This window comes from Fundulus heteroclitus, chromosome 1 (assembly GCF_011125445.2).
Source record: "Fundulus heteroclitus isolate FHET01 chromosome 1, MU-UCD_Fhet_4.1, whole genome shotgun sequence".
Taxonomy (NCBI): Eukaryota; Metazoa; Chordata; class Actinopteri; order Cyprinodontiformes; family Fundulidae; genus Fundulus; species Fundulus heteroclitus.
In genome coordinates, this window is record NC_046361.1 from 24,855,926 (window position 1) to 24,867,818 (window position 11,893).

The 11,893-nt window shown below is 37.4% G+C and overlaps 1 protein-coding gene across 3 annotated transcripts; it reads left to right on the forward strand.

Moving 5' to 3' along the window:
- The first annotated feature begins 20 nt into the window (after positions 1-20).
- On the forward strand, positions 21-10,976 carry LOC105935861 (bone morphogenetic protein receptor type-2). 3 transcript variants are annotated; one of them, XM_021323538.2, is made up of 12 exons: positions 21-1,382; positions 2,877-3,071; positions 3,195-3,359; positions 3,856-3,960; positions 5,185-5,208; positions 5,705-5,775; positions 5,905-6,126; positions 8,053-8,167; positions 8,689-8,846; positions 9,024-9,180; positions 10,541-10,662; positions 10,769-10,976. In XM_021323538.2, the coding sequence occupies exons 1-12, from the start codon at positions 1,352-1,354 to the stop codon at positions 10,865-10,867; spliced, it is 1,464 nt and encodes a 487-aa protein (XP_021179213.2). In that variant the 5' UTR covers positions 21-1,351; the 3' UTR covers positions 10,868-10,976. The 3 variants fall into 3 exon arrangements, with proteins under 3 accessions (XP_021179213.2, XP_035994519.1, XP_035994523.1); XM_036138626.1 differs by having other exon boundaries at positions 21-3,071; XM_036138630.1 differs by having other exon boundaries at positions 21-3,071; positions 5,738-5,775.
- Positions 10,977-11,893: the final 917 nt, after the last annotated feature.

Sequence of the window (11,893 nt, forward strand, 5' to 3'; positions counted from 1 at the left end):
ATAGCTCTTCACATGTTCCTATACAATTTCGTAAGGCTTGAGCATACAAATTTTTTTTAATTTTTTTTTACTTTTTACAGATTGTTCAGATTCCGGAGTCTTTTCCTTTGGCATTTAAGTCTTGAAATCGTGATGTCCGTGAATAACGTTTTGTGTCTGGAGAACAGTTTCTGTTGATTTGACAATTTTCTTCTGCTAATTGACTAATTGTTTGATATTTTCATTTAAAATCTCCTGATGATTTAAAGAATCCCTGTTGCCAGAAACCTTTTGAAAGAGAAACGTGCTCATAGGTACTCCACCATACTTTCGGTGGACATTAGGTCGTTTTCCACATAGGCATCCTTTGTTTTACCCATTATGGTTGTAATGCAGAACTGGTGACCACAAGATGCCAGTAGTCTTTACTGCTGTTCACGGTCAGTGAGCTGTGAATTGTTTTTACCTCCAGTACCATCCTCTTATCTGTGAGTCAAAATAAACTTGGTTCCTCATACAAGCTGACAGCACTTCATTAGAGAAATGGTTCTCAACAGCCCCTTTTGTGTAGCCACTCAAAAGCCTGGGGCTTTGCAAATCCAATACACATTTACCCGACTGATTTCACTTTCTCTGAGTTTTACTCCCCCCCCCCCCAAAGCAGGTTGGAAATTTGTCTAAAGAATAGCTTTTAACTGAGATAGAAATAATGGTGGTAAGAATTGTGTTTTTTGTTTAATTAAATGTTATGTTTTTACCCTCCTGCTGATAAAGGTTTATACATGTTTATGCTGTGGCATTTTGGTTTTTATGTTGCTGTTATTTTTATAGAAATGTTTCTTTGACATTATAATTAAAAGCTTACGTCTCTGAGTCGGACGTTACTTTCTTTTTTCTGTGAACTAAAAATTAGCTCAGATTTGTTTCCTGCCCAGAAGGGCATAAGAAGTACAGCGGACTGCTCATCATCCAGAAGTGACAGGTAATTAAGATCTGCAACTAAATAAAGTAAAAAATAGAAACCTATTTCAAGCAAATACTATTCATCTTTGTCCGGCTGCATACTTTGAACATAAGTAATCCTGCAGTTTTTACAGCTTTTGTGTTTAAAAAAAACAAAATATAAAATCTGGAAATTCATTCTGTAACAGAAATCATCTTCAGATATTGTGAAACTCTCTTGCCAGCCCTAAGTTAGGTAGACACACTAGGAGTATTTTTCAGCAGATCTTAAAACAGCTAGTGTCCTTGTGCAAGGACAGCAGTGCAGGTGTGTCAGTGGGAGTGATGAAGGCTAACATGGGAAACTCCTCTGAAATTCCCACATAAGATACTTCAAGCTTCCCAGCCTCCAGGCTGATACTCATCCACCATGAAGCAGTGGTTGTTAGTTCTGGCTTTCGGTGAGTGAAGTAAATTTGTTCCTTTTAGCTGCATTCTTTCATATTGCTGTTCATTTACAATGGATATTTTACGTTCATCTTTTTTAATAACTGTTTGCAATGATAAATCTTTCTACGTGTGTCCATTATAGAAGGCCTCTGTGTATTTTTGTTTTGTTGCCTGACACACTGTGTGAAAAACCCAGCTAAACATGGTGCATGAACCTGGATGCAAAAGTTTTTTTATCTTTATAAACAATTGTTAATTTTTTTTCATGGAGTAAGGAAGTTGTCAAAATTAAGTGTGCAGATTCCAACAACTCGTGTTAGTATTTTTTATGTCAGAAAAATACTGTGCACACAATTCTGCTGTCATATATGAGTCTAAAACATTTTGTGGGCCAGGATAGTTTTTATGAGAGTATGAATCTGAAATCTGTGAGACCAAAGTCTTTTAAATACAACTCTAATTACTACGACTACAAGTCTTCACTGCTGGGGACACAAATTCACATTTGTGGGTATGAGTAGAAATGTGATGAAATAACAGTATAAGGGGGCCTTATCGAATGAGGAGAAAGTATCTGCAGCAGTTATGGCAGGCCAGATGGATGTATGGATAATGTGGAGCAGCGTGGAGCTTGGTAAAAAAAACTACATCCATCTGGCGAGAGTCAGGTTAATGGCAGGCCATTTTAACATATAGTTGGCTTTACATACAACAAACATGAAAAACAAAGTTCCTTATAATGCCTATGTTTGTCTATCTATATCCTATAATCAAAAAAAATGTCAATACCAGTGTTACAGGCAAGATATAATGTTACATTATTACTACACACAATTTTTTTTTATTCACCTAAAATGATAATGATAATTTACAAGATATTTTTTGAAAAAAGCATAAACAAAAATATATCTCATATATAGATCATAAAAATGCAAACAATTCTCAAACTGAAACCAATGAATAACTCTAACCATAACACATCGGGCAGTCACACGCTTTTATGTTCAGATCTGAAATTTCAGCTGGATCCATCTGCAGGCATTGTTAATGCTACGACTGAATGAAACAGGAATCACAATGAATCTGAACATTGAATCAAACTCTCCATTGTTCTCCAGAGGAAGCCGTGTTTAAACGTGGTCAAATGCCATTTCTTGATCCAATACTATCAAGCCCATTTCTAGAACCAGTGAACCGGAGACCTCCAAAACATCCCGAATTAGGTAGATGTTATCTAGCATGGATCTGCCGGGGATGCGGTGGGCCTGGATCTTGTAATCTGTGCAGACGAGAGACACAGGACGGCAGTTCTAAATGTCCCGCAGGCTTCCTGAAAACAACTGTAAATATAAAAAATTTAAAAAACCTGGTTGAAATTCAATATGTATTTTAAGAACAAAGTTGTATGTGTTTATTCTCTTTCAAACAGGAAAAAGGCTCAGATAGATATCTGTTTGAACTTATTCAGTTATTAATCAAGGCTCTTGTATTTCTTCCTCATCCAGAATGTCTCTTTATGCACATATATCACCAGTCCTTGGTCCCAAAGAGAAGCTGCGCTTTCGAAGTGAGACCCTTGTGGTACCACAGGTACTCCGCTGCAGGCCTTGTGATGGGCTCCAAGCAGCTCTGTAAAAAAACCCAGTGCTGTGTGGGCATTTATCAGGTCATCGATTACCAGCTGAAGGTCAACACTCTTGGTATGAAAAATGCATGGTATCAGATCCAAGAATCATGAGCTTAAAATCATCAGGAGGAACGTTTCTTTCAAAAATCAAGGATGTTCATGTCTTCTCATTTACCCTTTTTTTGTTTATTTTCAGCATGCAATGTGGTAAAAAAAACTTGCCTGGAGGAAACCTGCGATGTGCAACTACCCTTAAAATCTCAGTTTATTAGCTGTATATGCAGAACAGACATGTGCAACCGTAACATCTCATTGATTTCAGAACCAGAGCGACCTCCAAAACCCCGCATGTATGCTGCAGGTATTTATTAAAGCCAGTTGTTCTTAACAATTACCAGTTTATGTAGCTGGGAAAATAAATTAATTAAAAAAAAAAAAAATCTGTCTTTTTTGACTTGAACATCAATTAACTTAAACATTTATTTTTTGCCAATGACTATTTGCACACTTCTTAAACTTTTCTGGGAGTGTTTGTCTGATACACTCATGCAAACGCGCAATAATTTGCATAATTTGGTAAAGTGACTGCTCTCCGTCTTCTTTGACTTGAGCATTTAAATCTTATCAGATGGTAAGGCCTATTTGCACACTTTTTAGCTTCTCAGGATGAGTTGTTGATACTTTCAACTTGAAAATGTATATCTTTGATTTGTTTCTATGTGTTATATGTGCATTCTGAGCCAGAGTCTCATCAAAATTTCATAAAGATTCCTAATGACAGTAAAGATTCTTGAATTTAAGCAAAATAAGTAACTAAATGAATTAGTTTATATTTGATTTTTTACACTGTCTTTTAGGAACAAATTTCAAAGCAGCATTGGTGGTGGTGGTGGTGGTGGTGGTGATTCTCTTCGTTTCTGTGTTCATCATTATTGGCATCAAGTGGAGAAGCAAGGAAAAAAGTAAGCTTAATTTTCTGGAATATATTTATATATTTTGTATGAGGTTTTGTTTTTGGAAGCAAAACTTTGGTTGGTCCAGTTGACTATTCAAAATAAAACAAATTAAACAAAATAAAATAAACGCTGACTGCAAACAGAGCATTTTTCCCCCCACGAAACCCGCAATGTCTCATTCTTTGTTCAACCTTGACAGAAATACTTGATCTTCAAGCTGTTTGCCAGCGAAATGAGGTTCAAGTGCAGCTGAGGCCAGAAGATTTGGAAAAACACACAGAGAAAATGTGTTATTTTGTTAGTGCAACCCAATCGCCCTTCTAACTGATTAGTGAGAAATCAGGGAATAAATTAAAAATTTTTCAGAACTTACAAACTGCTGCCCATTTGGACTGCTTCATAACCTTCTGTAGTTTAATGATAGATTTTCACAGCCATCAAAACCCTGTTTTCTTTTTTAAGAAGAACTGCATGTCATGAACACACACACACACACACACACACATATATATATATATATATATATATATATATATATATATATATATATATATATATATATATATATATATATTGCATCTCTAAATAAGCAACTAATTACTTTTAACGCATTGCATCACAAGTGGTACATCTGAATAAAACTACAAAATATTTTCTAATCTATTTTGCATATAGTATTCATAAAAAAGTTATTTTACTTTAAAATAAATGTCATGCAAAAAGATACTATGAAAAATACTTGCAGGGAGCTTTTCAGTCATTGTTGGGGCATCTGTTGGAGTGTTTGTCACAATATCGCACAGGTTTATTAAATTATTAAACACTTTTATCTGAAATTACATTTTGCATTTAAACATGCCATAAAAGAAGTGTCTTTATTTAATACATTTATACATTAATTTTTGAACAGCTGAACATGAAAACTAGCCTTGCTGTTGGTTAATGATGATCACCAGAGGAAAGAAGCATGTTTCTTTGGAGATAAAAGAACCCCTCGAAATATAACGTAACTTCAGTGAGCTCTCAGATGCAGAAGCAATGTAGTTTTGTTTTCTTTTTTTGTTGGATGAATAACTATGATAAACTACAAATTCTGTGAAAGAGCTTCAAACATTCGTAGGTTTTTTGAGGTTTTGAAAGAATTAGGCGAGATCTACCAGAAGTGTGAAACTATGTCTACTTTTTTGTCTAATTTTCTACCGTACTTCTGAATTTTATCCTGTTTTTCAGCCAATACGGGGATCCAGAGTGAAGGTAGGCTTGTGTTTCAGTTCGATCACTAGATTTGTTGCAGAAGAATGCTGATAAAGCTCCAAATCTCTTTCTTTCATAAAGCATCCCAGGGTTGGACCTTGGTGGCCATTTGTGTAACAAATCAGTTATAACCTTGATCTCAACTTTGTGACAACCTCATCAGACAAACACGCCTGCTTTTTTGTGCCTATATCACACAACCTGAAGAGAGCACAAAAATGCTGCCCTTCATGATTGTTTGAACTTTTTATCCAATGATGACGTTTTCACGACATCTCCACTCATCCTTGGGCCTCTTTCATCCTCTGCTGAAGCTGACCTTGGACTTTATCTCTGACACATAACTCCCCTTTGCTTCCGCTACATCTTCGCAGATGTTAGTTAGTTAGGCCTGTTTGAAAAATAATATATACATTTGTGTGTGTCAGATTAATCTTAAAATGTTTCATGTATATTTTAGAATATTAGAAGATATTCTGTTGTCTTGCTTGTCAAGATGTCCAACACATGTGTTCCTGTCAAATAAAAGCTCCAGAGAACCAGATTACTGACATTGAACTACAGGAGGTAAGTCTCACTGTGAAATTGAATTAGATAGAATTAGGTTTTGTTTCATGAGAATGCACGCTGTTGTTCAGATACGCTTTTATATCTTAAACGCTTGTAGATTTATTAAACATTTTTTTTACTTTACAGGTTCTGGGACGGGGGCAGTTTGCAACTGTTTATCAAGGGAACTACGGGAGATCGGTAGTGGCTGTGAAAGTGTACCCTGCAAACTGGAAGCATCGATATTTTAAGGAAAAGGAGGTTTATGAACTTCCAATGATGAAGCATGAGAGGATTACGGAGTTCTTAGGCACGGGGAGGAAAGCAGACGATGGCAGCCTGCTCATTGTGCTTCAGTACGCTGAATATGTGAGTCGGCACTGGCCCTTTATTGTTATAATGCAAATAGCAAAATAACATAAACTGCATAAAATTCTCGTGTACCCTGAACACGTTGGGGGTAAATTACTTTGCTTATTTTCATTTTTCTGATGGGGCTGCAGTAGGCGAACAAAACGGAAAAGATCTCAAATTAAAACAATAATTAACAATAACAATATTAAAATGATATAGTGGGGTTTTTTTTGGTGCTAAAAGGCGGCCATAGGTGATGAGCAAAGGTTTTACTTTGTTATGGGAAAGCCATTCCAATGGAAGCTCCTGTTTTAGTGAAGGTTTAGCAAATGGCAACTAGATGCAACAAAACAAAGTCATCGTTAAGTTCTAGACATCTAAAATGCATTAGTTATGGAGGGGTTTAAATCTAAGGCAAAAAAAACCTGACAAACAATATGGATCTTTAATTTATTCGGTGTAGACTTTCGCTCAGTGAGTAGAGTAGTTGTCTAAACAACCGGAAGGTTGTGGGTTTGCTTCCTGCTCCCCTCTTATCACATGTTAAAGTGGCCCTGGGCAAGGCACTTAACCTAAAAAAATGGCTAAAATCTGTGTATCGGTGTGTATGAATATGTGCACATTAGTTTGTGAGATTGAGAGAATTTAGTTGCAGTGGTTTGAGTGGTCAGTATGACTAGAAAAGTGTTATATCAGTCCATTTAGATGCAGAGATCTTAGTAAAAGATGGTATTTACAGAACCATACATTATCTGATGTGAAGTGTCGTGCTTTTGACAGTACTTGAAGGTAACAAGCTTCTCCTCGTCTCCTCTAAATGTAACAATGGTCTTTATGACCAAGTAGCCTACTTACATTTTCTTTTCATCAGACCACAGAAGATATCTCTAAAAAGTAAGTGTATCCCTGAGTGGATTTGTAAACTCTAATCTTGTTATGCACCGGCACAGACAGGGAACCTGATATTCTAACCAGACATGGTGTTATGCTTAAAAAGATTTATTAATAATAACCGGATGCAGACAAGAAATCCCTCTCCAGGAGCGAACAATAGCCTGGCGTTGCCGAGTGCAGGCTGCAGAAGGTCACAGGCAGGTTGGCAGAGGCTGGAATCGTTTCCTTAGGACAGGCATATGTGTCTAGCCAGGAGGGACAGATAAAGGCAGACCCGTAGGGCTAAGCAAGGCTCGTAGTCATGAGATGAGTACAGATCAGTACAGCTATTGTCCAGTAAAAATAGAAGGCAGCGTAGATGTCTGACAAGGGCCTGGCAAGTTAGAGAGATACATAGAACAAGGTTTTGGACACGAACAGAGATCAGGCAGGGTAAGCACCGCTGGATATCTACCAAATCCAAGGATTTCAAATAATCTGGCACCTTTCTGTCTGCTGAAGTCTTGTGTACATAGGCAGATGATCAGGTCAAGTAGATTAGCTTGATTGATCTGCCAAGGGAGGCTGCTCACAGGTGTCTCAGACAATCTTGATTGGAGAGGTGCCAGGTGAGTGTGGCTGCAAGCAGACAGAGACCAAAACATGACAAATCAGGCTGTTTATGTTGCTTTTGGACTTTTACTCTGACAAGGCCGGACACTCTCTTACCATGCTTCCTTTTGGAGATGGTTCTGCCGGCATCTGCACAACGTCTTTTCCTTTTGTTTAAAGGTTGATACACACCTCAGAGCCTGTTTGAGCAGAACCTTTTTTGATCATAATGCCCCCTCTGCCAGGTCGCAACAATTATCAACCTGCATTTAAATACAGTTTATAACGAACACTGTGGAAGCTTCATTATTTCTTCTTCTTTTTTCTTTTTTTTTTTTTACATGGAGAGTTTATATTTCTTGAACTGAAAGCTGGATTTACATTGTGTTTTATGCTCACCGCACTGAATGACTGAACTTTTTGAGTGATGGATTTTCATCCCTTATTTGATTTCAGGGTTCTCTTCATTCTTTTCTGTGTAAACACACCAGCAGCTGGATGCTGTCCATGAAGCTATGCCAGACCTTATCGGAGGGACTTTCCTATCTTCACTCTGACCTCAGCAGCAATGGTACTGGCCAGCATCCCACACCACAAAAATGTGTTTGCATCTCTACATTGTAGCGATCTTACTTATCACATTATAGAAGTAAAATTAAAAGTGCTTAACCGATGAAGTATTTCTTTTGGTAATATAAACTGTAAATAGAAAAAGAAGAAAAAAAGGGAAATGAAGTAAGGATTTCTACTGCAGGAATTAGCGAAATGACGACGTTTTAAAGGGCGTGCTAAAAAGAAAAGAAAAAATTAGCAAGTTGTGTCCAGAAATCCAGATGATTCTGCTTGCATTGCCTCAATAAGCTGCGTTAAAACAATGATGATGCAGCCATTCTGCTGTAGTTTACGCATGTTCGGGGTTAGACACCGTTCTTGCATACGACTCAATCTTTTATATTTTCAGCCGTGCAGAATACAAGTAAATCTCATCGCAGGGAAATGCAATCAAAAGGTTACAGATGAAATGGAAAATATACAGTCATTTTTCCCGGAAACATGTAAATAACTCTGTCACTGAGGTTTTCTCTTGCACAGACATGCACAAACCTGCTGTCGCCCACGGAGACCTCAGCAGCTCTAATGTACTGGTGAGAGCTGATGGGACCTGTGTCCTGTGTGATTTTGAATCCTCCACTATCCTGCGTTCTTGTTCAGGGCATCAGCTCTGGCAAGACCACTTCACAAACATGCAGGTGAGATGTTCTGGTTGGAATCAAAAGTCATACTACCTAGAAAATTATGTAATTTAAAGAAAACTCAGTTGGAAAGAGAAAATCTGCACACTGTAACACGTGAGGTTGTCTTATTGTGTGTCTACTAAAACTCCAAAAGGAATCATGCATCTGAAATCCCCGTTCAAATTCTCCCAGGGTCACCCTCAGTTTTGCACGCTCAACTACATGTCCCCGGAGATCCTGGAGAGCACCGTGGATCTCAGAAGCAGCTCATTTCGCCTGCAGGGGGACATCTATGCTTTGGGTCTGATTTTGTGGGAGATATGGATGCGCTGCTTTGATTTATTTAAAGGTAATTCACTGTTATTACACAAATTGCACACTGTGATCTGTGTATTTTCTGCAGTTCTACGTTCTTTAGATTGTTTGCGTACCAATTCCAAATGATTTCCGATTTTTCTGTGCTTTAAAATGAAAATTTGCTACCAATTGTTTGGTTTAATGTATGCTTCTAAAGGAAATGTAGATCTAACTGTCTAGATACACGTCAAAGCATCAACTTTGACGTCTTAGTGCAGTTAAAATATTTTGTAACGGTAAAGTTCAGTGTCCTTGATGTGAGATTGAATTAAGCACTTAACATGTTACCTGCACTAATATACCAGCTTCATTTTGTATAGATGACTAATTGGTCCTGGAGACTGAAGCCAACGGCTCGTCAAACAGGTGCCAAAACTAAAGAAGACTTCTTAAAACAACTAAATGTTCAAAAATATCACGGTGCTATGTGCAAGCGCTGTTTGTAAACCTTTAAGTCTTCATCAGGCTTTATTTTAAAGGCTATAGACGAAGAAGCCTGACAGTTTAAACGAGAATTGGAGGTAGGAGGTTGTGAGCCACCAAGGATCTTCCATCAGGTGCCTATTTTAATTTTTGTTTATCTATGTTTCATCCAGAAAGATCATTGCTGGCACACCATCTCCTACGTCCCTTTCTTAATGAATAAACTGTTAACAGCTGGGTAAATAATCACCCATACAACTACGACGGGAGAGTAAAACCTGATGGTAGAGCGTTCAGAAAAATGATATGATGTTTTTTAGACAGGCTAACCCTAACCATATATACTGCAGGAAAGATATTAGCTGCTTATTAACTTTGTATGGAACCTCACTACAAAAATTCTGAACTATCCCTTTAAATTCTGCTTGATAGATAAAAAAAATTGTGAATGACTGAGATGTTGATGCCATTAGATGTTGACCAGATGGTGGCGCTACCAGACTGAAAGGTAGAAAGGTATCATAGGAGTTGAGAATACTATAACTCAGCTTCTTATGTCTCAATTAATGTAATAAAAGCGTAGATAGAAATAGAAATACCTTCTAAAGACCCCCCCACGAAATTTATGTGCACAAAACTGGTCAGTTTGGCCAGTAATCAGAAAAAAGTGTGTAATTTAACATTGTTTTGGCAGAGTTTTAAACTGATTCAACACATCCATCTTTTCCTATTACCCTGTGAAACCATGTGAAATGCCAGTTTTAGGATTGTGTGCTGCTAAGCTCGCAAAAACCCGACACTGTTCTGTGCTATTTTCAATATAATGTGCTTCAAATTCCCAAAGTACGAAAACAGGCCATACAAACAGGCCATATCGTGCATGCAGATTACATAAAATTCTGAGTTTGTGATAACAGCTCCATCAACAGGTGGCGATGTCCCACAGCATCTCCTGCCTTATGAATTGGAGTTAGAAGCCAACGTAACGCTGGAGAGGCTCATCTTTCACGTGTCTGAGATGAACAGAAGGCCCTCCGTACCTGAAAACTGGGTAGGTGTTGCCACAGGTATTTAATGGAGCTTTGCTCTTGATCGTGGTTGTGTGGACTGGATATCAACAGCATGCTTATGTTGACTGGATGCTTAATATTTCCCAGGGACCTGCTCTGAAGGAGCTGCTGACAGACTGCTGGGACCAGGACACTGATGCTCGACTGACAGCTCCATGTGTCCTAGGCAGATTAATGTCTCTGTAGCTAGGGCTGGACGATAATTCAATAGCAATATATATCGATCAATAGACGTGTAGTTCAATTGAAAAAAGGGTCAATAAAAAGTTCAATGGAAGAACAGTATTCCTTCCTTCTGCATTCTAGCCTATCATGTAGGATAATACTACAGAGATCACATCCTCCCAACCAAATACAAATGCAGACCCAGGAACACTTCATCACCATGTTTCAAAGAGTTCAGAGAGCACGTGTTGTTTTTTTGGGGGTTTTTTTTGGGTCACTTAAAATATATGTTTTTATTTTCTTTGATAATTATCGATATCGATCAAAATGATTTCTATTTTAATAATATGCTTTTTTTCTCTATATTGCCCAGCCCTTTCTGTAGTCTACTTAACATAATGATTTTGGTCCCTTTTTCAATTAACACATACTGTATATATGTATATACAGTATGTATAAAAATATTAGTACTCTTTTTGTCTCACCACTGTGTGCTGAAGCTTTTAATTTTTAACATACTGGTTGGCCACATACTAACAATTCACATGAAGTCTGTTTGTACAGTTAAAGACTCTCAAAGATAAAAAGTCACGTTGTGACTGTTGTTCACTATTTTTAGGTGACAGGGATGGTAGCACAAGCCGCAAAAGGCAAAGTAAAATAAAAAAACAACGTGAACATGTTCTGGGGAACTTGAAATAATATGGCTGTTGAAGCATCAGTCACTAAGTTTAAATATTATTTAAAGAAAATGTCTTGGTGTGGTGCAATTCTGTCGCTTACTTCACTGTATGTGCTGTATTATCTATTAATGATTGTGCAGTGTGTTTTTCCCCTTTCTGGTAAGCTTTTTTTCATATCATCTAGTGTGCCTGTGGTGTATTCTGTCACACCAAATTTCCCCATTGTGCAACAATAAAGATATTTTTATTTTAGTATGTTTGACTCATTTGCAGAACAGGCTTAAACATCGATGCAAATATTTAATGTCTTCCACTATATTTAATTCAATTTCAATTCAATTTTATTTATATAGAGCCAATTCAT

Coding starts and splice junctions, on each gene's coding strand:
- LOC105935861 (XM_036138626.1), top strand. CDS start 2,777: ATGTGTTTATTCTCTTTCAAACAGGAAAAAGGCTCAGATAGATATCTG. Junction 3,961..5,184: donor GTGGAGAAGCAAGGAAAAAA/GTAAGCTTAATT, acceptor CCTGTTTTTCAG/CCAATACGGGGATCCAGAGT. Junction 8,168..8,688: donor CTCTGACCTCAGCAGCAATG/GTACTGGCCAGC, acceptor TCTCTTGCACAG/ACATGCACAAACCTGCTGTC.